A 26,447-nucleotide genomic window follows, 5' to 3' on the forward strand; every position below is an offset into this window, starting at 1 on the left:
TGCAATACTATAGATGTCACAAGCTTTTATTGTAAACAATATTTAAAATCAGAAACCAGCATGAGTTGGTCAATTCTCATGTAGATCTGTGGTTTGACCAAATTCCGCTTCACTTCATGTGTGCTCTGTTTCAGGGGCTGTGGGCTGACAGGGAAACATTGCATGAGAGAAAGAGACAATAGACATGGTCGGAGTGTACTTCACACTAAAATACACCTAACACAAACAGATTAAAGCAGATTATCAGGGATTTACTTGCAAAAATTTCATTTAGATCTGTGGCTAATCCATAATTTCATCAAAAAAAGTAATCTTGTTTTTGCCCCCCTCTCTTGTCTCGGGCACAGGGTCCGGCGGTGGAGCTGGTAATGAGTCGCAGGGTCAGGCCCGAGTGTGCAAATCAGCACGCAGGAAGCCATTAGCCACGGCACGTTACTTATTCTTCCATGACCCCCTCCTTGTAGGCGAGCGGAGAACCCATGTGACCTCAGGCAGTGTAATGACTTGCACGGACTTTCAACAAAATTAAATCTCACCATATGGGCACCTTGTTGTTTGTCCTCGGGTGCTCCACTCAACCTCTTAATTGCACTCCCTTATTAGATAATGAATCAGTTTAAAGGATGCCCTCTGTCTCCACTTCAGGTGCAAAACTTTTAATCCTAAACTTCTGTATTTTTAAATTACATCCTGCTCACTGGGTACAATCCCACTGATTAAACACATGCACACAAAAGGGTCTGCGTGTGTTGAGTTCACCGGCTGCACTGGTCACCTCACTCGTCCCAGGGATCAATAGCCGGATGTCACATTAAAGCTGTCAGCTGTTATGTCCTTGCATCCCACTCCTCTCTCCCACCGTGAACCGTCGTCCACCTAAATCCTCTCATGTTCATTTTTTTTCTTCCATCTGTCCTGCCCCACGTGTATCAACTTCAGAGCATCTTATCCTGCTCCCCACCCCCCCTCCCCTCCCTCCCCTCCCTCCTCATTGTCCTCTCTCTTAGTCGTTCACTGCTTCTCTTCGTCAGCTTTATTTTGTTATCTCCTCTCTCTGCTGTTATGTCACGTTTATCTTTGCTTTCCATTCAAACCTGGCAGCTCATCACCTCTTAAAACCTCCACAAAGCATCTGTCCCTCCCTCCTGGCTCAATCTGTGACTGTTTTCATACCCTTTGTCCTGTTTGACTTATCTCCACGTGCCCTCTCCCCCTCCTGCTCTCTCTCTCTCTCTTTGCCTTACTTTCTCCCCAGCCCTCTCTCTCTTTCTCAAACCATCCCCCTGTGGCCATGCTGGAGAGAATGTCGCGTCGCTCCCGCTCCCTGCTCTCCCTGACCTTGACCACTCTGGCTCTGGCCCTGTCCATCCTGGCTCTGTGCACCTCCTACTGGTGTGAGGGCACTCACAAGGTGGTCAAGCCCCTCTGCCTGTCGCCTGTCAAAATGAAGAACTGTGGTCAGAACAACAGCGAGCCTTACACCACAGGTACTGAACTGTCACACTCTCACCTCTGCACATCAAAAAGAATGTTGTGCAACTTTATTGTGCTTTTTTATACTTTACTCTTTCTTTTTATTATTCTTTTTTAAATATGCTGGAACTACAGATTATTTTCTTTATCACTTAGACACAACATTTAGATATTTATATATATTTAAATTGATCTGTTTATCCAATTGGTTTGTAGGTTCAATAAGTACTCTGCTAAACTTTATATTGAACAAAAAAACACATCCAATTTTGACCTAAATCTTCAAGGAAAAGTGCGACCAAAATCAATTTGTATTTTGCCACTCTGGAGATTTTATAACTTAAACATGTTGATAATAGCATTGCAAGAATGTTAAAGTACTCCATTACATAGAAAAGTACTATAATATATATATTATTTTTGAAATATACATTACAAAACTCAAGCAAAGCAAAAATACTTTAATACCGTTCTATATTACTTGATTAAATGTGTTTTTTTATGCTCTACACTGGCGAGCAGGAGCATCGGCAACATAAAGATTTGAGTTTTTCAAAAGGAGAAATTTCATTCCGACAGTTACAGCGTTCAGCAGCTAACTACAGTCAAATTAGATGAATGATGAGCCAGGAAGTTCCCTGGTGACTAATCCCAAATTCTGTTGTAACACGTCCACACGGGTGTGTTACAATTCAGTATTCTCAGCATTCACTTTGTGGATTCTACCTCTACCTTCATGTGATTTCTTTCATGGCATTAAAATAGTCAACCACAGGTTTCCACTTGTTCAGAGAGATACTGTCAGCAGGTTCATTGTTGTAGCGTCACCAAAAGAGGCTTTATGCAAAACAGCTTTAATAATTTATAGTCACCTCAACCCAACAGCACAGACATGGGGAAAATGGAATTATATACTTGTGTCTTTTATGATTTAAGTCATATCTTAAGTTAAGGGGTCGGTCCTTGTTCAAGGCTGTCAGCTGACTCTCTGCGTTCATCAACAAACTCAATCTACATGAAGGAGTGACTCACTCCTTCATGTAGCTTAAGTTTGTTCACAGACCATTAACACTGAGTAACCATGACGCTTGTAGACATCTCATAGTTGGCATGGGCTGACATGTTTGTGCCTGAGTTAAATATTTTCTGTAGAATTCAAGCTGCAGGTTTTTTGTTGGACTGGATGTGTGTGTGTGTGTGTGCGTGTGTGTGTGTGCGAGTGTGTGTGCAGTAGTTTGTGTGTATACTGTAGTTTATTATGTCGTGTGTGTGATTGTTTTCTTATTTTATCTTATCTCATGGGTCTTTAAATGTGCTCCATTCTGTTGTTAATTCTACCAAAATTTTGGCCTTGACTCTTGATCCCGATTAGAAGTGTTACATTCAGGATCTTTGCGTAACAACCAATACCTAAAACCTAATCTGCCCTGGATCAACTGACAGGCTTCTCTCCCCCCCAAACCTGATTGTGCTTGGTTTGGATGCTTTTAATCTCCTTTTACCCATAAGTGGAACTGAATTTAATTATGGTTTAGCATTAATCTGTGGGGTGTGAGGGTGGCTTCTACGGGTTTACACTACCTGCTCCATAAGCTTTCGCTGAGTAAAGGAACCAACTTTGATCAAAACATTTAGCACTTTGTGCACTCTAAAAATATCTAGATTCACCATAGTGGAGGAATAAGCTTAATCTTCTAAACCTTTGTTAAGTGTTTGCAAGGTTTTGTTCGGTGTCCTCCACATTCTAAGGAAATGCAAGTCTGGTTATGTTTGGAGAATTTAGATTTCCCATCAGTGTGGGTTTGGCTGTGTTTGTCTTTATGTAGTATGTCTAAAGAGATGGTGTCCAGCCCTCGGCCCAGTGCATTCTGGGTTATAAGCCTCCAACTGCATCATCTGTAACAATTTCAAATATAAAGAGGTAAAAAAAACTTCTTAAAATGTTCCTCTGTGTGATTTTGTTGTTGTGTTGTCACACAGAGAGCCCCACTCAGAATCCCTTCAACCGCACACTGTCTCCAGCCAGGAAAGACGAGCTGGCCAAGATCAAGCAGCGTCAGCTGGCCAACGCAGTGCACTACATCTGGGAGACGGGTGAAGACAAGTTTGCTTTCCGATACTTCCACACTGGCTTCTGGGAAAGCTGTGAGAAGCACAACGACGGTGAGTCTACGTAGCAGACGTCCAGTCACTTACCTGAGGCTGGTCATAATATCAGAAAAAGCTTTAATTGCATTAATTTAATCTGATTTTATGTTTTCCATCTCCGTCTTTAAATGTATAAATGTTTTTGGCAGGGGAAAAATGTCGCAGCTTTATAGAGTTAACTCCAGGAGAAACCCAAGGTGAGTCATGGATCAATTAGCAGTTTTATCACCCTGTTAATATTTAAATAGTTTTTCTTTTTCCACAGCACTATTAAAAATTCATAAACGTGTGTGTGTGTTTGCACATGTTGCAGGTGTGCTCTGGCTGTCGGTCATTTCAGAGTTTACGTACATCGGCCTGCTGGGGATGGGCTTCTTACTGATGTGGCTGGAGGTCTTGTGCTCTCATAAAGAGATGCACTCGCTCAAAATCAATGCCTATGCAGCGATCTGCACTGTGCTGTCAGGTGAGACCCAGTGTTACCTCTTAATTTCTCAGTATTTAATAATTTCAATATATGCCCCTCCTTGATATATGTTTACAGTAATCCTGGATGTATTTTATTGTAACCGACAGTTTTCTTCTGTCTGTTTTTTGTTGGATTTATCCCCCATGTAGGTCTTCTTGGGATGGTCGCCCACATGATGTTCACCACAGTATTTCAGATGACCGTCATTGTGGGGCCCAAAGACTGGAGGCCTCAGTCCTGGGACTACGGCTGGTCATTTGCGTAGGTGTCTGGCCAGTATTGATAATTGATCTGATTGGATAAGTACCCATGTATGTGTTTCTCCTCTCTCCTCACTATTCTATTCATCCTCTGTTCCTAGTCTTGCCTGGGTGTCCTTCAGCTGCTGTATGGGGGCGGCCGTGGTCACCCTTAACTCCTACACAAAGACCATCATCGAGCTCCGTCGCAAACAGAGGCTACGACTGGAAGAGGCGAGAGCCGCCACTCACGCTCCAGCCTATGAGGATGTTGTCACAGGGGGCGGGCTCTACTCGGTCAGCGGTCTATTGCAGTGTCCGGACGGCATGATGGACGTGGCGTGGTCCCAGAACGGCGGCGTGGTTGGAATGGGAAACGGGGATGTGCCAACGCTGGTTTTGGTGGGAGGCTGTGGACCTGAGGGGTGTGAAGACTGTGAGAGAGAGATGGACCAGATGGACGTGGTCGTGGGCCGAGTTGATTCACCTTGTTAGGGAAGCGGTTACTTCCTTCTACTGAAAGAGGCTGAAAAACTGAGGAAGGAAAAACCCTGTCGCTGTGCAGGGATCAGTGCATACAGATGCTTTCCTTTCTGCCACTTTGACTTTCAGCGAACATACATACAAACCAGACTTGAAGAATCAACACGTAAGGACGACACTGTATGTATAGGTCACGCTAACATGCAAGCCTGCACGTTTTCTCGGTATTCGTCAGTGCCTCATGGTGGGAAAGAGTATCTGTTCTTTATATGTACCTGCATAGAAATGTTTCTTATTTTATTGTTTAACATGCAATATGTCAGGATGACTCAACGAGGATCATTTAGTTACACAAACATGATGGATGTTTTTCTTTTCCCATTGACACAACAGAACAGCCTATCCTTTACCAGTAAACAAACAATATACTGTATTCTCATTAATCTGAGTGTCACACTCAACATGTCTTCTCTATCTACGACAAACTTTGGACCGATACACACATTTGGATTCGTCGCATGAACACCAGAAGCTGCAGGAAAAGCAGCCTCTCTGCAGTTGCACAGACAAACCCATAAGACAGACACATAGAGATAGAAAGATTACAGAGATTTTGAAAAGTCTGCTCTCTGATGTTGAACAGAAGATTATGTGCAAAAGCAGTAATCCCGAGTTGGATGGAGAGGAGGAGGAGGAGGAGGAGGAGGAACAGAGTGAAGGGAGATGGGAGGCATGTGAAGGGATGGAGGGGGGAGGAGGGGGAGGGGGGCAGGTTGCGGGGGTCAGAATGGAAGTTGGAGAGAGACGCAGGCCAGCTCGCCCGCGGCCTGCAAACACATTTAAGCACTCCGCTCCACCACAACATCAAACTCTCAGGGAAACAAGTGCACACTACTTTGCATGTTTCTCTTAAAATGATACAGGAGACACCTTTTTCTTTTTTTATTCAAATAAATGTCCCTCTTTAGACTTTGAATGTCTCTAGGTTTGCACATTCGGGATGATTAAAACAGCAATATTAGGACTTAAGGCGCCATTTTTGTCGACCACCAGCATTTGTATTCCACCGCATGTTTCTAGGTCAAAGAAGAATTCATTGTTTTCTGGGAGCGATAAATAAATTGATTTTCCAACCACAGATGTATCTGAAAACCTTTAATTTATTGAATAGTGAATAGAGTAGAACACGTGTGAGCTACCACCTGCACTGAGACACACTGTAAAAAAGCTGAAACAAGCTAGCAATCTTATATGTCGTTAACAATTGGTTTCCCCAGATATATAGTCTGCATTAATATAGTCACCAGTGTTATTCCTCTTTTTTGTCTGTACACTTTTCAAAACACTACGCCATCATTCTTCCTCTATAGGCCTCTAATTAATATAAATACATTGACAAGCATTAATAAAACAGTTTCACATCATGCACAGGGAAAGTTTGTTGCAACCAAAAAACTGCAGAAGGAAGTATTTACACAGAGGAGTTGAGTGGGTTGAAGAGGATGGAAATGTATGAGGCTTTTTCGTTTGTGGAAAGTTTCAAAAGTGTGGAAAAGAGCCTACGAAGTGAAATAAGAAGAGGGGACAGAGAATGATTTGGACCTTTACTGTTTGACCGGTTCATAGTGGATAAGACGCATCGCATTCTCGTTTTCAATCACTCCTTTTATGAACTCCCCCTCAGCCAGTCGCTCTGCGGAGAACAAAAGAAAGAACAGGAAGATGTTATTGTCGGAAGTAGATCTACAGCAAAGGAGTGAGAGGTAAACATGAGGTTGAGTAACGACTCTCTGTCTAAGCTAAGAAATCTGGTCTTATCTCGTGTGTGTGCGTGTGTGTGTGTGAGACAGTAGCATGCAATGCATTGGAGTCGCTTAAGGTTTCATGGTCCACGTCCGGTATATGTACATTATAAACCTTGCATTACACAAGTGATGCTGTAACTGGGGATGTGCCCCCAGGTGGATTTATTACTTGTATTATTGTTAAGCCAAACAGCAGATTGTAAAATGTAATCCTCGCTGCAGGGGGACAGCTGCTGAGGAAAGGTAGTGGGAGCTTACACAGATTCTATCTCTCTAATATAAGTGGTAAGCACTCGGTGGCCTGTCACACACTGCAGTGGCATAATGTATGTGCAGTGCATGATGTTTCCATGTGTGGGTTCCCCCCCCGTACCGTTGTCTTTCTTTTCAAAATAAGCCCACAGCTTGTCGGCTCTCTTCTCGGGTGTGTTCTCATCCTCCGGTAGCTGGCTCTGCTCCTCCTTGGGGATCAGCTTAAATATAGCCTGGGAGGGGGGGTTGGGGATAAGATGGGTCATAAGGCTGCATCATTTCTCTCGCACAATTAATGTATGGAAGCCCAACTGGCCACATAAAACAAACGTGTCCTGCAGAGCAAGTGGGAACGCTCGGCGCTCCATTAAGTTGATTAGTGCCTTGTGTTTGTTGATTTATGTAACAACTTAAGGGGAAAAGCTACAAGTCAAGATTTCTTTCCTCACGACTATACTCTATTAATTTTGTGAAATTTGGCTGCATACGACCAAGTAACCTCCAATTAAGTCTGCGTCACCACAGTCAGCCGACAGCAGAAAGCATCACGGCCCGCGTGTCATTTTTTCAGAGATGGTCAATATGCGGTGGGCCACTTAGAATCCAGCGGATTGTAAATGACTGTGCACTTTAGGTTCAGTCCTTTAAGTGTGTGTCCCACTTAGAGAGGAAGAATTTAGCTCCCACATTTAAGACACCTAGATTAACATGGATTAGTGCCAAGACTCAGGCCACAGGCCAAGATGTCATCTCTTTTCTCTCTGGGCTCTCCCTCCATCTTGGCCCTCGGATCATGCGGTGCAGCGCGAACTGTGAGCGCGTAAACAACCAGGCTGTGAGGTGGTAGTAATGAAAATAGAACAAAGTGTGAAACGGCTGCTGACCCTCAAATGAAGGGCACCTCACCCTGTTTGTACCTTCGTCTGGCCTACTAGTGTAGTAGAATATGAAAAACTGTAATAAATATTTCTGCCTTTCTCACTTATATTTCCTAATTTTCCATATATTTAACAGATTTCTACATTTTGCTGTAGTGTATGTGTCAGTTCCTCTTCTTATGGCTGATGTGTGTTTTCTACCTCTGGAGTGATTTGCAGATTAAAATCAATCTAGAGGTGCTGTAGGTTTGTAAACTTCTTGCAAGGCTTTGAAAAGCAGCTATTTTGCGCGGTGGTTGTAAACATGGTGCCAGTTGGCCAGGAATGAAATCCCATTACAATGCCAGCTGGATTCTTGACTGATCCGTCTAAACCTCTTATAATTCAATATCATTCGTCTTAAAACAGTAAATAAGGAAACCACCCTCCAACTGAATTGTGTTTGTATAAATAGTAATAGGCAGCAATTATTTTACAGGTCACAAGTGAGAGCCTCGTGAATAAAAGACTAATGGATTATAGACTCAGGGATGATGAGACTCTCTGCAGTTTAACAGTAGCCTTGCTTAAGGGTGGGACTGCCTATATTGTCTGAGAGTTAAACCTGTAATCACAGAGATTAACAGGAGGCTCAAATAGACTGGATAATTGAACAGGCAATCAGGACTGGATCTCCAAGGGACGTGGAAAAATAACAGGAAAACCTTGGAATATAATGCACGACCAACAATAGCACGACAAACCTCCGAGTTGATGAAACACAGAGTTAAACCAAATCCACACTGATAAAGACAATAGTGGAACCGTGCAGCTTTAAAATATGGTATTAGGTTTTTGTGCTATATCAGATTTAACTTCCACTGGAGATTTGACGATTTAGAATTTAAACCCTTCCCTGGCGACTTTGGCTTAGACTTTGGATGGAGTTTGTTTAATGACAAAATCACTATTATGGAACAAAATATATTTTCAGTTTCAAGCACTTTTAAGTGAATCCACAACTGTCTCGGATAGAAATCGAGAGAATAATAAAAATCCACAATGGGATATGCTGATCTGTCAGAAAAGGAAAATGTGAAGAACAATACAAAAATCCAGATGTAGAAACAGTGGATGAGTTAACTGCTAAAACCAAGCCACTTGTTTTTTAAACGCCACCTCGTGAAGAACTCCTCTCACCTGGCAGATCTCTGTCACCTCCGTCTTGTTGATGTATCCGTTCTTGTCCACGTCAAACAGCGAGAAGGCCCACTCCAGCTTTCGGGTGGTCTTCCCAGTTGAGGTCATGTGCAGTGCAATGATGTACTCCTTGAAATCCAAAGTGCCGTCATCGTTGGTGTCGAAGGAGCGGAACACATGCCGTGCGTAGCTCTTGGAGTCGCTGTCGGGGAAGAAGCGGATGTAGATCTGCTCGAACTCCTCCGGTGTGATGCGGCCGGTCGGGCACTGCTTCTGAAAGTTCTCGTACCACTGGGAGATCTCATTTTCAGTGAATTTGGTGGTGAGCTTGAGATCCTCAAGGATCTCCTTTGATAATGCGCTACTGATGCTATTCCCCATTGTAGTTGATCTTGTAAGTCAGTTCTGTGAAACTCCCTGGCAAGTGTTTGCCACTCGAGTTCTTCAGGAGGTTTCCTGTCTGGTGCCACCTGACTGTCTCCTCTGTCCGAGCAGATTCTCCTTGACTTGACTTCTGCTTCTGAGCCCAAACAGCAGCCTGCAAACAATTGAAGAAGAAATAAGAATTAGAAATGTGAAACAATCCACTGAAGAAAACATGAAATAGTTCAAACTGCTCAGTGTGTGGATAAGTAACATGGACAGAACTATCCAAAACCTAAAGAGATCGTACCTGTGTGGAGGACGGCAGGAGACTAGAGTGTCTGACTTGACAGTAAGACGGTGAGAGATAAGGAGGGCAGGGGGAGCGCACTCTGGGTTAATTCTGTTAATGCCGGATTTAAGGTGGCTGAGCATTTGACTGAAATGAACCTCGAGATCCTATTTTATTTTGCAGGTCTGAAAGTCTGGAAAGATCTACAGTATATGGATGTGCTCGGGATCATTCATAAATATATTCGTAATATAATTTATAAAAATAAACAGAGTTTTCTGCACTTTTTGTGATTTTTTTTTCCCAGGAATTTAATCATCCTTTCTCATTATACAATATTAATCATTTAAAAGCAGTTCAGGGCTCTTCTGTGTCTCTTTTCATCATACCTTTGTGAAATTGAAAGTATTTGATTAGCACACATAGTGAAACATTAGACGATGGTTTGGTGAATTACCAGCAGATTAGCGGACTTTGCTCAGGAAGACTCTACGAACACAACCTCAAGTGGATTTTTCAAATCTAGCTTTAGGCTACTTCAGCAGTGTGTTTGCTATTTCAGTGGTGGCCTTTCAAAGGGTTTAGTTGACCACTGACATCTAATTCCAGACTACCATCTGCCCAGGCTGTTTAACTCCCTCTCCCGCCCACTTCTACCTGGAATCCCACCTATGCCCCTCACATCATCATCGCCGGCGGCCTCTTCGGTTTGTGACCTCCTTCCTGTCCCACGTGAGCTTGCCCTCCTTTGACTGACCCCTCGGTCACCCGTCTGGATTTTTCTATCGTTACTAAGTTACATTGATGACTGTAGAGGCCGGGGCTGGGCGATACGGCCAAAAATTATATAGAGATAAAAATGTTCATATCAGTCGACATTGATAATTACGATAAATTCTTATTCTTATAAGTTTAAAGACTTGATGATTGCACAGTGCATACAGAACAATATAGAAATATATATTGGACTTTTCTGATATTGCTATGAATGAAATATTATATTGGTTTGGTTAGATTTTTCTTATCTTATTTCCTATATATATATTTTTTTATTTTTATTTTACATTAATAATTGTATTTTATTTGTATTACTTGCACTATCATGAATTATGTTTTTACTGTCCTCTGGTTGTACAATCCACCTGTAAAGCACTTTGGTCAACCAAGTGTTTTTTAAATGTGCTATATAAATAAAATTGACATTGACATTGATATTGTTTAGAGCTCAGTCCCAGTAGATTCTTCTCATCTCGTCTCTTTTTTTCTCTCCTAAACTTAACTTCTCAAACCAACATTGTGTCTCATGCACTACAGGTGTCCTACACAAACATACGCACGGATTATTTCACTTTCAAACTTTTCCACCAGGTATCTTCTACCTCAGTCCCAATCCTTTAGACATTATCTTTTATTGTCAGCTACCATCCCTGTAGGGCAGAGATCACCGTATTCAGCACATCAGACTCACCTCATGATTCTCTGATTAAACAGTTTACCTCATCAGTCTGTTTTCTTTGTCTGTGCATTAATTAGCCCCACAGTATCTTGATCATCACTGCAGACTGTTGTTTCAGATTAACCGAGGAGGGCAGATGGGAATTGATGAGTTCATGTGATACATATTTGCACAAGAGTGTTTTTCCAGTAACAGAACTGATGAAAGCATTGCTTTGCTGTGATTATCATTTCTGCCTTATTTTGCAGCAGGATTTTCTTGGCTCCATAAATATGCTCGCTGAGTCCATCTATTGGATTACTCTTGCTCCGCCCACTCCCACCCAATCCAACACTTAGCCAATTATCATCATCTTCATCCTGTGAGTGCCCCGGCCAATAGAATTACCCCCCCAGCTCTCCACAAAACAATCCCTGACATCTGACCTGTACCCTCGGCTGGACTAAGTGCTGGAGCTGGAAAGAACAAGGATTTGAAATGTTTTTCTACTTGTGGAGAAGGTGAGGGCTTGTGTAATGTGGATGTTGCACAATCATGACATATTGAAAGCGACACAGATTTCATCAAGAAATATTAATAATGTCTCTGTAGTAGCTATTTAACCGCTTTGCAACAATATATAGGATTCATATACATATATATTTAGCAGGCAGTAAGATATAATACACATTAAAAACTGTGCAGTTACGTGTTGATCAATATAGTAGTCACACGTCTATAAATATCTGCAATTAGGCCAGTGGCACCCTGCTGGCAACATCCCAGTTGGCTGCCTAACGTTATCACCTATTAATTGACAGTGTCAGGCTCCACCTGAGCCACAGCACTGACCTGTGAAACGCCAGCAACAACATGTATACTGCAGATCTCCCTCACACACTGTCAACACACCAGGTTAAACCCGTTCATTCACACTAATACATCCATCCATTATAAATACAGCTCAACATACACGAATCGTGGAGGAGCCGCAACCAGTCCATGCAGCGGACATCGGACCAGAGGTGGGGTGAACTCTGACCAGGTTGCGACACATGTATGCAATTGCCCTCTCACTTTCCTATTTGTTTCTAAACGTTTATTATACTCAGGTCCCAGACTTTTTAAAGTAAAACCAATGATGCAGTTGTACGTACCTCACTGTTAATGGCATAAGAAATGGGAACAGTTAACACGCCAAAGTTTTTACAAACAAAAGCAAGTCCACAGCCTAAACAAAGCCCTGGTGGAGCAACACCCAGATCTTGAGACTGAAAGAGAGAGGAAAAGAGGAAGGGAGTTGTTCCAAGATAAATATCTGGTAATGGGTTATAATGACACTTAATGACAGACGAGAACTTCCTACCGAGCACAAGGAAAGAGAGGAACAAACAAATGAAAACTCTCTGGACAACTTGGTCCAGCATCTTGCAGGGCCTCAAGTTGTGACGCATTTCAATACCGTGGCAGCCGTTGGGCGCCCTGCTCTCACTTCTGCACCCATTGTCTGGAGAGAACGTCAGCAGCACCTTCAGGTTTTCACTCACAGAGGAGAAAAATCCCATTTGACCATAACTTGTCCACTGACACTTCAGCTCCTGGTTCAACACTGAGGTAAGAAATGTTAAGTTTTTAAGGTCAAATTAGAATTTTTGCTTATCTAGGGTTTAAAATTCTTCGTCTTTAGTTAATTCACTATAAGCCTAACTTTCTATTGTAAACAGAGTAAGTCCTGTTCTTTTGTATTCCCTCCAAACTCATTAGAAGTATTTCCCAAAATATTAGTTATGTTTGAAAAATTTGTGATCTTGATTTCTTTAGCTAAATGAAGCGTCATATATAAGCATGCAGTCTCCAGCTCCTGCTGTTTCCAATAGGAGAGGCTAAAGAAAGAACCTTTCCCCTGCCTTTGGATGTACAATTTAATTTAGTGGTTTTGTATCACCATTTTATAAATTATAGAAATAATAATAATAAATAATAACCTCTTAGTGCAATTTCATCTACTTTTCAATTATATTAAATGTTTTCTCTTTCATTATGAGTCTGTATTTCCTTAAGCAATCCCTGTGTCGTGTTGTAGGAGTCACAAAGAGGAAGAAGCTGCAGTGTATCGAACAGAAGAATAAACACCAACCATGACAACAAAGATGGAAACACTTGATCCCTCAACTCTATCAGACATCAACTCTGCTGTGACCTACAACCATCAATCCGAGACCCTCACCCTACCAGGAGGGCTCACGTCTGTGGCGGGCATCACCGTGGTGACCGGGGGGGCTGAGCTGTCCTGTGCCTCCTGCATGCTGGCCTTTTGTTTTTGGAAAATTCTCATCGGATTCAGCTGCGTAGCCGTGGGCCTGTGGGACCAGCTGAACAACTCCAGGAAAGGAACGTCTCACTTGCTGGGAATGGGGTTTGTGATTCTGGCCTTCAGCTTCGTGGTGGTGGGAAGCATCGTGGCGTACGACCTCTTGACCAAGAAGGAGCGAGCGATGACACGAGCGCACAGAGAGGACGGGAAGGAAGTGCTTGTCGAGAGTGACAGGGTTATTAAAAAAGTCACAGTATAAAGTGACATTCACGAGAGAATACAAGATAAACTCATGAAAAAATGACTTTTCTGCAGAAAACACACAGTTTTACTGCACAGAAAAAAAAAATCCTGTTGTGTTCAATCCAAATCAATACCTCTCTATCTCCTGCTCTCTACTTTATCTTTTAATCTAGATTAAATTAAAAAAAAAGTATAATATATTCCCTCCAATCTATGTTACTTCCTACTTCATTTTAAGGGAACGTGCGTACTTTTGACTACACTATATCTCAACGACCGTAGTTACTTTGATGATCAATATGCACACAAAAGATATGAGTATCTTATAAAACATGATTTGTTGTTTATGATTTGTTGCACGTTATAGAATAAACAACCTAACAGTATATCCATCATCATCCAGCTTTAACATCTTACAAATTAATGCATCAGTGATAATAATCCCATTTTATTATGTAACACTCTGATAAGCTGATAAGTAACTTTACTTTATATCCTGCTAGTAATATTGTGTACTTCTACTTTGGGAAAATTGCGAATCCTGTAAATTTCCCAACATTTTGGTGTTTTTATTTTGATGTATTCTTGCTTTACGCACGTCTTTGGTGGAATGACTTTCACTTTTGGAACTTGTGTATGGACAGTGGTGTCCAAAAATCAGACAGATTATTTAAAGAATACAATGAATGGAATAAATATATATATGTGAATTGTGTGTGTCTGTGTGAGTGAGAAAGAAACAAGAGGTGGAAAAACTCGACTAAAGGGAAGCGGATGCAGATTATAATGGTGCACGATATGACAGAATACAGAAGTGTGCAACACGGTTTGGTCACCCAAATGACGCAAAACATACTCTCTCATTTATTCTGAAGCTCGTGTTGGTATTTATTAATGCAAGTTTTTACTGAAACTGTAAAGAATAAGCTGAAACAACATATTATATTAAAGATTAATCAGAAGAAGATTAAAGTTAGGCCAATGGGCTCCTACTCTAAGTGCAATAACTACAAAAGTGATTGTGTTAACAGCAAAACTTTTAACGTACTATTAACATTAACTTTGGTAAACCATCACCGGAGATAGGACAACAATAGTAAAGTAAAAAGAGTAAGACGCAATTAGCGCAACAGTAAATGAATAGTTTCCTAAAATGTTATATTAGCAAAACATTAGCCCAAGGTTGCTAATTTAACCTAAAAAAACATCCTAAAAACATAGGCAATATAAAAAAATCATAAATATACATCCATCTGATGGCTATTAATTGTAGATTAGACAAAATTGTGAATGTAACACGGGGCTACAACTTTTGCACATGAAACTGAATCAAATTTGGCTCAATATGACAATATATGTAATTGAAGTGTGACTTTGTTTGTCTCAAAGATGAAATGTAATACAGACAAGAACATGTCGCATGACGTAAGAAAAGCAGGAAGAGGAGCAGGGTTGAATGTTAAATGGCTACTGACTAGGTCAGCATCAACAGAAATCTACAGGGAGAAATTAAACAGGAGGGGGAGATGTGTGAGTATCTCCATCTGCTGGGAGAAAAACAAGCTACTTCATCCAGTGACATTTCTCCTTGTGATTTACAGTTAAGGTTCTGTGTAACTTCTCCTGTCTAAGCTGTTTCAACAGAGATTATCCCAATCAGTTTTATATAATGACTTCTGAACAGATGCCTCTGAAAAGCAATTGGCTCTGCTGCCTTTAACCTTTCAATCCACTTGAAACCTCAGTAACTTCATCTGACACGGTTCATCAGAGGTGAACGGAAGTACAGTGCCTCCTCGTGCTGAAGACCTACAGCTACCAATTTGAAGAACTTGTACCTTGCTCTTCCTGCCATTTTACAGTAGGATACCACTAGATTACAAATATTTGCAACTTTAGCAACATGTTAATTTTTTCGTTTAGAATATAATAACCACCAAACTTCTGTCTCATGATCTGAGTCCAAGCCTGAACAGCTCTATGTGTCAATATTTCCTAAGTCATTATTTATTTTTTTCAGGCCAAAGGCAAAATGCATGCAACACTTCAAAATGCATGTGCTGTGGCCACTCAGTGCTGCTTTGCAGTCCTAGACATTTTAGAAATTGTATTTTATAGTTGGTACTTTCAAGGTTTGAGCAATGGTTATTATTATCATTTTTTTTTTTTCAGGCAAATTAATTGGCTTTTTGTTATTATATATTTTTTTAGCTTTTAATTTAATTAAAAATTTGTATTTTATTTACCTGCGCAGAAGCGGACTGCACACCTTCTGCGCAGAATGACCAGCGCAAGATTAATTTAATTTCATTTAATTTCATTTAATTTCATTTAAATTCATTTCATTTCATTTCTTTTAATTTCATTTAATTTTTTATTTTAAAATGAATCCTCAGTGATACAGGAAGACAGTGTAAAGACGCTTAAACTTAAGTAATGTGATCTCTTTTCCTATTTCTCAATTAAACCCTGCGTGCTGAATTGTGTACAGGCCGATCAATGGGTTGTGTCATTTATCCTAAATATAGTCCAGGTATAACAACATGTGTTGTTGATTTCCACACCTTGTAACCCACTGGTCCCACAGCCCCAGGGTCCAGCTGATCGACTGGTATGTGGAGCATGTGCACAGGTATCTCTGGACTCGGATCACATGACCTGCTCTGTCACGTGCCAACGTTCAAGTTTCAGGAAACTTTTTTTTCTTCTCCTTCCGAAAACAAAAACTCTCACGGTCCCGCCTCTGCGCGTCGCCCATTGGCCACAGTGGACGGCAGCAGCTCTCTGATTGGCCAGCTGCCTGCATGGGGTATCCGCTGGTCCGAATTAAACGACGCCTCCTTCTTCAAAACTCGTTTGAGAGTAATTGAAAATCGAGCCTGAAGGAAAAATATTTGGAGTTTGTGCATCTGGAGGAGGAGAAGTGACATGTATCCATTAAAGAGTCGTTCAGGTGAGTTCGTGAATCTGCGGCTGAACGAAGCGACGCTTCTTGGTTTGACTGAACTTTGTGAAGTTGCTGCCAGACTTCTGTCAAGGTGTCCGCTGTCACTCCTGACTTATTCATACCGTGTGTCTGTGTCAGGAGGCGAGCTAAGCTAATTAGCATGTTATGTTTGTGTGTTTGTGTTTGCACCGTTTGGATCTGAGTGTGCTATTTGTGGTCCTGATCAACACACTCACACACACACGAGTGCACACACACACACACACACACACACACACACACACACACACACACACACACACACACACACGTGCACACACACGCACGTACACGCACACATCTGCATTGCATAATAACCAACGATCAGAGGTGCAGAAATAACCCAACCCTAAAGATCAGCTGTGTCTTTATAGGTTAAATACCGAAGAGTTTTCTGTCTATGAAAAGTTGATTATTCACTTCTGGTGACATGGCTCTGTCTTTCATTTCGAGAGGGAAAAAAACTCCATAACTCTGTTACTGTATATATTTTTTTGTTCTATTTTATTCTATTTTGTTATATATTGTTGTTTTTATATTGTTGTTTTATGTTAAGTGCACCAATGACACCAAGGCAATTTCCTGTATGTGCAAATATACTTGGCAAATAAAAGAATTCTGATTCTGATTCTGAAAAAGTTTCCTGTGGCTTAACATGTTGGATTTAAAGGGAAACAAATCCAGGCCTGAATGTGTGTGACTGGGTTTAATCTAAGCTGTGCAGTATGTTAACGTTGCTAAGCCAACACCAACAGGTTATTGATATTTTTTATGAATGTCTGTATTGTTCATAAAATCCACCAGTGGCATTGAAATGTCATCCTCGCTGTGCAGATGCTTTGATTTGTGTTTGCTGCTAAACAAACCATGTTAGTCACAGGCAGTAAGAGCAGAAAACCACACAGCCAAGTGGAACTAATTATTATCTTGTGGAAAATTGAGTTGATAAACAAAACAAATGGATTATCAGACAAAGCTAATGTCTGTTTTCTTGACATTTTGTGGCAAATGTAGATAATATTCCATAATTATACATCTGTGAATGTTCTTGTCTTCTCTTTCAGGATGAACCGAGTCTCGGTTCAGCGACAGTCTAAGAGGAGGCCGTCCTTGTCGAGTCCAAATGGAACATATAGAGCTGCAAGGATGGGCGGTGCCGGTGTTTACGATAATGTTAGAAAGCTAGATAAACAAGTTGTGTAGGATTGTTTACCTTCTGGCGTAGAAGTCGAGAAACCATTTTCACCGTTAATACAGCAGATACACTAAACTGATGGAGTACACTGACCGAGTGCTGTGTGGGACAGGGGAGGTGGAGCTAGACCCCGACATCGTCAGCGAAGAGGCTGGAAAACTGTATTCAGAACTACAGGTACAAGACCCTACTTCATTATTCTATCCAAGAAAATGGTTTTCTTAATGAAATCAGTCTTTAAATGTGTTTGTGTACACTTGCTTTCTCACTGGGCTGCTTTGCACCATCGCAGACCGTTATCGAGACCCATGGCGAAGGTGTGGTGGCGACGCTGGTGCCCATTTTTGTGTGGGTGCTGGAGGGGCTGGCCAGCTGTAAAGCCCAGCTGAGAGACCGGGAGGAGGAGGCGGAGAGGGAGAAGGCTGAGCGAGAGGAGCTGCTGGAGAGATACCAAGCAGAGAAAGCACTAAGGAAAGGAAGTCAAGAGGTGAGGGATTGATAATATGTTAGAAGTGTGGATGTTGTTGGGTTATAGCGCGGTTTTCGCTCCATGTTTTTGAACTTTAAACTGGTTGTTAAATTATTTGTCCTTTTTTTTAGAGGTACCTGGAGCTGGATGACCAAATGGAGCAGGAGAGGAGAGCCATGAAAGGGAGGGAGAAGGGGAGAGAACGACGAGAGAGAGAGCTAGAGAAGAAAGCAAGACAGCAAGCGGATCAGTGTGAGTGTTTGAATAGCAACTGTGACAAATGACTTATGATCCACGTGCATTATTATGTAATCATTTCTTTCTTTTCACCTTTGTCTTTTTCTCCTTCCAATTTCATGCATCCCTCTTGTGCACATCATGACTAGATAAAGTTAAAATCTTACTGAAAAAGAGCAACAGAGTTTTTAATTATACTTTATCCGACATGTGGACTGTGTTATTGCTGGAGAATGATGCTCACAAGCAAAGCTACATTTGTTTTGTGTTTTTCCAGTGGTGGCCTTGGAGGAGCAGAAAGCAAATCTAGGTAGAGAGCTGAGCTCACTGAGACATTCTCACAACAAGGTCAGACACTGCTGTTTTGTCCACAGCTTTGTGTGCTTTTGTATCCTCACACAGTGTTACACAATATTTAGCCGTTTGTTTTCTATTATTATATTGCTCACTGATGTTATCTCCTTTCAGTTGGCTCTCCAGTGTCGGGAACTTCTGGAAAAGAGAAAGGATTCTGAACGGGATTCTCCTCTCAGGTCTTTCATACCAACTTATTTAAATCAAAAACTAATTGTATACCGAACATAATGTCTCTCATAGGAATGCTATTCAAACTGTATCGCAGTAAGTTAGAGGTATGACAGCAAGACTGCTGCTTTATTGCGACATATACAGTACAGTGTGCAGTGTATTGTTATGAAATATCCAGTAACAAATTCAAGAAATTCCGCTCTAAACTTGTCCTAATTGATACTAAATATTCTAAAATTGAATAATTGCATTTATAACTATAGTGTAGCAATATCTCAGTTTACCTTTTACAATCATATCAAGTCAAATATGTACTATATAAAACTTAAAAAAGGGCGCTTTGTGACCACTTTTTCAGTAGATGTTGATGATAGCTCACAGGGTATAATTTAGTAGCGGTGCAAAATGTAAGAAAAACATAGTTAAACTATTTATTCACTTGACTTTTCTGTGAAACCCTCCATGTCACATGTAGGAATAACTTGCGGTCCAAGAATGCTGAATCTCCATCCCATCAAGTTTTTTCAGAATCCAGTGTGAATGAAAAGGTGAACAGATTTTCTTCTCACTTTTCCACATTTTTAAATCATTTGAATAAATAACAAGATTTTGGCAGATCAGTAGTAATGCTGTGCTGTTTTTCCTGAGCAGATGATTCAAAGACCACATTCACTCTCTGGTCCCCCCCGCCTGGAGGACCTCGTGGCCAAGGAGGACAAGGCGATAGACATTGCAGTGAAGTCCCCCGCGGATCAGTTTATCAATGACATCATAAGCTCCACTCCTGAGCTGGCCCAGTTCCACGGCCGTGTGGATGCAAGGTAATAAAGTGATTTGTGTCAGTTAAAGCTCTGAGTGGAAAGTACGTCACTGGAGTAACCATTAACTAAACCTGTGTTCTTTTAGGCTGATAAACAAGTTCACTGAACACACTTTCTTGTCATTTCTCACTTTTCCTTTTCTTTCATTCACCATCGTCTTCATCGTCCGTTCCACATTTAGACCGAACGATGAGGAGCCACCAAGAGATGAGTCAGAGACAAGCTTGGAGGAAGAGATGAAGGTGGAGGAGGAAGAGGATAAGGGAGACAAGGAACACATAGAAGGAGAGGGGAACATGCATGGAAAAGATAAGGAGGAGGAGGAAGAGGAGGTGGAGGAAGAAGATAGTATGGAGTGGGAGCTTCGCAACAACGACTCTGTGTTTTCTGAGCTGTCGGAGCTGAGTCAGGATTATGTGGAGAGTGTGGACCGCGGGGCCAGTGTCAGAGGTAAGATCAGAAAGGGGTGACTCCATATTCTGACCCCATGTGTGGCCGCAGGTACAAAAAGATATCTATGTTCATTCACTGAAGCACAAACTAAATGATCACAGACCCAAAGTGAGTGATTACAGACATTGGAGTTGACAGACATTGGTTTCAAAAAATAATTTGGCAACTATGCAAAGCTTTTTATACTCTTCCAACATCAAATGCAGTAGAACATCCGTGAAAAAGTTTGTATGTCGATTGTTTGTTTCGTTAAAGTTGACTTCCTTTTTAACTGTTTTACACCATCCCATGTAGTGCCAAGTAAATAAAGACATTTAGATCCGGTGTTGATTGCTCTCAGTGTTGTAAAGCGTGTTTAACTGTGTGTCAAGTGTTTCTAATGTTTTGTATTTCCGTACAGGCAGTGCGGACCAGTTTGAGGAGATTCTTTCTCAGTATGAGGAACTGAAAGTCACCCAGTGAGTCTTGTATTCAATTTATCTGACTCTGTTAAAGTTTCTGGGTGTTCTGGGGATTTTCCAAAATCTTAAAACTGCTTCTTCAACCAATGGAGAAAATGTTACAGTAACTAGCTGTTATTATGATTACCAAAGTGATTGTCATTTTCTTCATAACATAAAAATATTTAACTTTGGCTCTGATTCTTATATTTTCAGCGAGCTGGTAGAAGCTGCCCGCAGAGCTCTGATATCTCGGGTAGTTGAGCTGACTGATGACCGTTCAGCTCTGAAACTGGAAGTCACCTCTCTTCAGGAAACAGTCTCTCGATTAGAGGGCCGGGTGAAGGAGAAGGATGACGAAACCAAGAGGTGCAGACATTTATTTGTGATATCTCCTGATTGTTCATTAATTCTTTTGACTTTTTGTAAAAAATGGTTGCATTTACTTTTCTTGTCAAAATACTGTTAAAACTACTTTTTTGCTATATATCCCGTTTTTTTATAGACTTCGAAAAGAGCTGGAATCGTGTCAACCGGAGGATCCTGACGTAAGAGAGGAGATATTGTTATTGTCACACTTTTATTCACAGTAACAATGCATTTCGGAAAATTTTCTTTTACCCTTCAACTCCTCAGTTTAAGTTTCAACCAATGCATGTTCCCCAGTTGATAAAATCAATCTTCCTCCTTAGGCCTCTTCGCGTTACTTCTCTCGTTCTGAAATGGCTCGTGTTGTGATGGAGAAGAACCAGTATAAGCAGCGTCTGTTTGAGCTGCAGGAGGCAGTGAGACATAGTCAGACAATCAGGTAACTCTTCTCCTCAATCAAAATCGAAACATATGTCTTTGGATCAGTTTGTTAATTTATTAATTTTAAGGTCTATATAGTTTAATGTTTTCGGTCCCACATAGCTTAGCCTCCAATGTCATTTAGTGTGTTTTCTTTTTTTTAAATAGAGCAACAAAGGGAGAGAGGTTAACAGAGGACAGAAGTGTTTGGAGAAGGTAAGTGTTTGTTTTATCTCTCATCTCCCTTCATTCTAATGAGTCATGTCCTTGTTATGCACAAAAGCAAGTAAAGCCTAAAACAACATCGATGGCCTGGTCCTGGGCCGGGCTGCTTTTTGTAGTAAAGCTGCACTGACATACTGAAATATGGTAAATTTGGATAGTGAACATTAAAGCAACCATAATTAGAGATATGGCATCAACCAGGTTGTTGTGACATACTGCTGATAATGGCAGCCTGAAGTCAAGAGACACACATAAAAGCTGAGGGAGTGTTGGTCTGCAGAGTCTCCAAAGTAATAACTGAAAAGAATTGTGAAAGCAGGGAAAAGGTAGCGTGAGGGTTGGGAGTGCAATTGGATTCGAACTCTGTCAATGGCAACACAGAAAGATAGAGATAAACAAATATGTACAAAGTACTAGCAAGTGTGGTAACATGTTGCAGTCAGACAGCAGTTTCATGATCTATAAAAACTATCAATAATTGTGTCTTTACTATAGGTTCAACCGCTTGTTCGGCCTGTCAAAGGAAACCTTAATCCCACCTCCTGCGTCCGTAATCCTCTCACCAGCTTCCCCATCAGTCGCTCGCTCTCCTGTGAGGTCCCACCAGCTCCCGCCTGTCACTCACACTCAGGCTGAGTAAGCGACTATATCTTTCCATGTCACTCTTGAATCATATCGAACGGGTCAGGAAAGCTGGTTAACACCCGGAGCTTTCTCTCTAGGTCTGACTCTCCAGCTGCTCTCTCACCTCGCGCCAGGAGGAAGGAGCTCTACAGAGAAATCCGCACGCACATTTGGGGAACTCTGGGAAAACGGCAGATACATGGCTGGAGCACACCGGTGGCAAACACTCAGGTAATAGAAACAGGTGGCTATACAAGAAAGGGACTATCTGGGAGGGGCTGGGTTAAAAACTGTCAGGGTTTTTGATTATGATTTGACGTCTTTCAGCCAAACCAAAGGGTCTCTCCATTGAACAAGCTACACCAGACCATACAGAGAATTGAACTTACCCAGACATATGTTGATGTGCACAATCCTATCAATATCCTGTTTGTATCATTATTTTAGGAACCCCATGAACCTGCCCCAGAGCCTAAAGATGTGCCGGTTCTAGTGCAGCTCAGGTTGTTGGATCAGAGAGACTCCACTGCTAAGGTAAATCTTGCCTTTGCAATATTCATTCTGACCCGAGACTTTACGTTACAGTTAAACATGGTTCCTAACTTCTTCTTCTGTCTTGTCTTCAGTTGAACTGTGCGGTTTCAGTCACACCTGAAGTCTCCGGAGAGGCCACGGTAAGTCTGTCATTATCCTGGTGAAACGTCAGCTGTAGTCTCACTTTAATCACCATGTACCTGAACTGTACCATCCAAACCATAACTAACGCTGACTAGACACAAATTACATGCATCTCATCTTTCCAAACTCCATATGCGTCCCTCTCTGCCAGTGTTCTGTATGGGTAGTGTCTGGTCCTGCATCCAGCAGTGATATTACAGTGATTGATCCAGCACGCTCCAACACAGTACTGGATAAGTTCAGCCTCCCTCCCACTGCTCCCGCACTCTGCATCTGTGCTGTGCCTCCCATAGGTCAGTGCTGGTACAATGGGCTGCCTGCAGACATCATATCTCATGTGTTCTGTACTTGTATTATCCCCTCATACCTTGCTCACATTTTACTGTTCAACACAACTTGTTTCCCTTTTTCTTTGAGATAATCCTTCTTGTCTTGTTTTGTCAGGTGGCACCGCAGGAACTGTGTGGATTGGAACTCAGGAAGGAAGGTAGCGCCTGCTGAATAAGCAGTTCACTTCAAAAAAGTTAAATTCTTGTTGGCAAAGCATTTTGACCAAGTGTCTCACCTCCTCTTCTTTCTCCTATTGTCCCTCTCTCATAGTATACTGGTTCATTCGGCCTCTGTTGGCAGGAGGGACTGTCTGCAGTCTGTTTTCCTGTCAGAGGGTGTTTATTCACTTACGTGAGTTTTGTTGCACTGTACTTGAACTATTTATGTATTAGTATTTATTCATCAGCTTTTAATTATTTCCTGTCTTCATTTTTTTATTTTATTTTTTATACTATATCATAGTTATAGAGATATACTTGACCCACTCTCACAGGTATTCCCAGGGTCAAGTCGTAGCTGGTTTAGCTGACGGGTCCTTAGCGTTTTTCTCACAAAGCTCAGGTAATGTTACCACCAATTTAATTTAGAAAACATTCTGCAGTCTTCACATATCTTATAATGGTGACTCTGAAGTAATGATCACTGTTATTGACAGGTGGCTGGAATCTGCAGTCGCACTCTGTGTTGCCGCTTGGATCGAACCCTATGCAGCCCATTCGCTGCTGTCTTGCAAAAGATGGCCGCTTGTGGGCGGGATACTGGAACAGAGTCCATGTGGTTGACATTGACCAAAAGAAGGTTGAGGTAAGAAACAGACAGAGGAGGTACCTTCATTGTATCTGTCTCATGTTCTCTGTGTTGTAGATCTCACCAATATTTTCATTATCTCACTTTACAGCAAACATTCTCAGTGTCTGAGCGCAGCGAGCAGCAGGTCCGTTTCCTGTGTGCCGGTGGAAGTGGTGTTTGGACCTCATGTCGACTTGATCCAATCCTCAGGCTGTTTGACTGGTTCACTGGACGACCGCTACAGGAAGTGGATTTTTCAGTTTTGGCCACTAAAACATTAGGTGCTTATACAGTTTGTTTTCTTCCACTTAGAAAATACGCAATTTAATTTATAAATGAAACTAATTTGTTGTGCTGGTATCTATATGGTCTAAAATTGTACTGTCTCATGGTATGAGACTGTAAATAATATTAATCTATAATCAAACTCACGAAAGGTCAAAGCAGTTGTTGCCCAAACTGAACTGAACTATCTCTGTCTCCCTCTGCAGGCCAACACTTCCTCACACTCTCACCTCTGCAAATCTCATCTCTCTCTGTCATCTCTGGGCGTCTGTGGGTGGGCACCGGGGGTGGAGCCATTTTCTCCATCCCATTATCCATAAGTAAGTTCTATTTAGACTGAATTGGTTGCTTGAATTTATTATTGTCAGAAAGGTGCTCCTTTAAGCAATCACCTACTTCAATGACTGTTCCCAGCATCGGCAGCTGTTTCCATTCCATATTGCTCTATTACATCAGCCCAGCTGTGTTACCATGGACACAGACAAGCTGTCAGATTCATCATTGCTGCACCTGGTAAGATTTTGATACGTGTTACTCAAACACGGTGAACATCTTCAGTGATCTGTTAATTAAGAGAGATCCTTCAGAGATTACTGCAGCATGTGTATGTGTCCCAAAGGTTGTTTGATGACCTCTCCTGGCAGCAGCACTGTAACTACCTCTCAGTTTGTCCTCAGTGGAGGAGAGGGCTACATCAACTTCAGAATTGGTGAGTTGAAGAACTGGAAATTACTATTGTTACTTCAACTAAATGTGTGTAATTCATCCACCATTTTAGTCAATGCTTAGTTCATAAAAGGACTAACGGAGCCCTCCACTCCCCCAGGAGACGATGCGAGCGACACATCGGATGAGTCGACCCAAACTACGCCTCAACGGTCTGACCGCAGTCACATGATCATCTGGCAGAATACCACCCCCTCTGTGCCCAGCCCGGCCCTCTGACATTGTGGGGAAAGATGAAGATGACTTAGATATAGAATCACCAGCAGACAACAGTGAAAAGGGTGCTTTCATGAACTAAATGGAAAGAACATCTCAGTGTGGCAGGAAAAAAAGAAAGAAAATACAGGATTTACACTGTTTCCTTTTTGTTTACCTCATTCATTTCGTGTACATGTTGTGACTGGATTATTAATGGATGATGCCTTGGATGGTGCCTTCATCTGATTTTATATCAGTGTTGTATAATAGATTAGTAATTCAGCTGCTTGATTCTTAATAGAGCGTTTTTAACTTTGTACTAACAACTGACAAACAGCTCTTATACATTTAGTGCTTGTCCAAGAACCTGCAGATTTGTCCCATGTGACACAGGGTCTCTGGATCATTACGTTAAACTTCATCATGTGGCTGCTTTTCAAGCTGCTGTGTAGGTGTTTGTTCTTAACTGTGAACTGAGTCTGAATCTGTGTTACTCTACTCTCACCTGAAAGACAATCAGTCTGTTTTAAATCTGTTGATGCTGCGATGAGATCTGTGATACTTTTTTACAATTTCCATGTATAAACTAAAATAGTACCCTTCCACATTGCATGTGGTGTAATTACAAATAAGTGCACATTATAAATGTGTTGATATCTCATCCCCTAAATGGAAAGTGTTACTTTCTGTCCTTAAAATGTATTTATTTTCTCTTTTACTTTACTTTGTGTTTTTTCTTTGAATGGCATGAAATGCTTTTGATGTCTTAATTTATTTCATATTCTCATTTGATTTCATTTATCTTTTCTAAAATAATGGAGGGGGAATTATTTCAAGTGTCCTTTGAGGTATTTATGTGGAGGTAAAGGTTTGCGCACACATGTTGTCATGACAGCTCCTTGTACAGAGATTAAGATTTGAGTATTTGAGCTGACTCAACTGTGCCGCATCATCATTAAAATGTCTTCAGTGTCGATGTAGTAACTTGGTGTTGTCATAATCTGGTGCAGCAACACAACTAGTAAACTCATAATGTGGAATGATGAAAAAATAAAAATTGACAAAACATACTGCTGGTTTATCTTTTTAATCTTTACACAC

General features: G+C 41.4%; 3 protein-coding genes across 3 annotated transcripts; 2 read left to right on the forward strand and 1 right to left on the reverse strand.

Moving 5' to 3' along the window:
- The first annotated feature begins 1,291 nt into the window (after positions 1-1,291).
- On the forward strand, positions 1,292-4,824 carry si:ch211-149k23.9 (germ cell-specific gene 1-like protein). Its single transcript, XM_061081900.1, has 6 exons — positions 1,292-1,487; positions 3,454-3,636; positions 3,771-3,818; positions 3,935-4,087; positions 4,240-4,351; positions 4,452-4,824. The coding sequence occupies exons 1-6, from the start codon at positions 1,292-1,294 to the stop codon at positions 4,822-4,824; spliced, it is 1,065 nt and encodes a 354-aa protein (XP_060937883.1).
- Positions 4,825-5,971: 1,147 nt separating this feature from the next.
- rcvrn2 (recoverin 2) lies at positions 5,972-9,307 on the reverse strand. Its single transcript, XM_061081532.1, has 3 exons — positions 8,927-9,307; positions 6,991-7,102; positions 5,972-6,505 (listed from the first exon to the last, which is right to left on the reverse strand). Exons 1-3 carry the CDS (start codon positions 9,305-9,307, stop codon positions 6,417-6,419), a joined length of 582 nt encoding a protein of 193 aa, XP_060937515.1. The 3' UTR covers positions 5,972-6,416.
- Positions 9,308-16,408: 7,101 nt separating this feature from the next.
- Positions 16,409-26,416, forward strand: si:dkey-17m8.1 (C-Jun-amino-terminal kinase-interacting protein 4). Its single transcript, XM_061081433.1, has 28 exons — positions 16,409-16,526; positions 17,624-17,931; positions 18,047-18,241; positions 18,355-18,475; positions 18,738-18,808; positions 18,929-18,993; positions 19,464-19,536; positions 19,640-19,809; positions 19,991-20,259; positions 20,663-20,720; positions 20,919-21,071; positions 21,208-21,250; positions 21,395-21,510; positions 21,660-21,707; positions 22,212-22,352; positions 22,439-22,571; positions 22,788-22,874; positions 22,967-23,014; positions 23,170-23,311; positions 23,463-23,505; positions 23,619-23,699; positions 23,842-23,909; positions 24,004-24,152; positions 24,247-24,418; positions 24,629-24,742; positions 24,837-24,935; positions 25,042-25,131; positions 25,249-26,416. Exons 2-28 carry the CDS (start codon positions 17,833-17,835, stop codon positions 25,365-25,367), a joined length of 2,967 nt encoding a protein of 988 aa, XP_060937416.1. The 5' UTR covers positions 16,409-16,526; positions 17,624-17,832; the 3' UTR covers positions 25,368-26,416.
- Positions 26,417-26,447: the final 31 nt, after the last annotated feature.

The sequence above is a fragment of the Limanda limanda genome, chromosome 11 (genome assembly GCF_963576545.1).
Source record: "Limanda limanda chromosome 11, fLimLim1.1, whole genome shotgun sequence".
NCBI lineage: Eukaryota > Metazoa > Chordata > Actinopteri > Pleuronectiformes > Pleuronectidae > Limanda > Limanda limanda.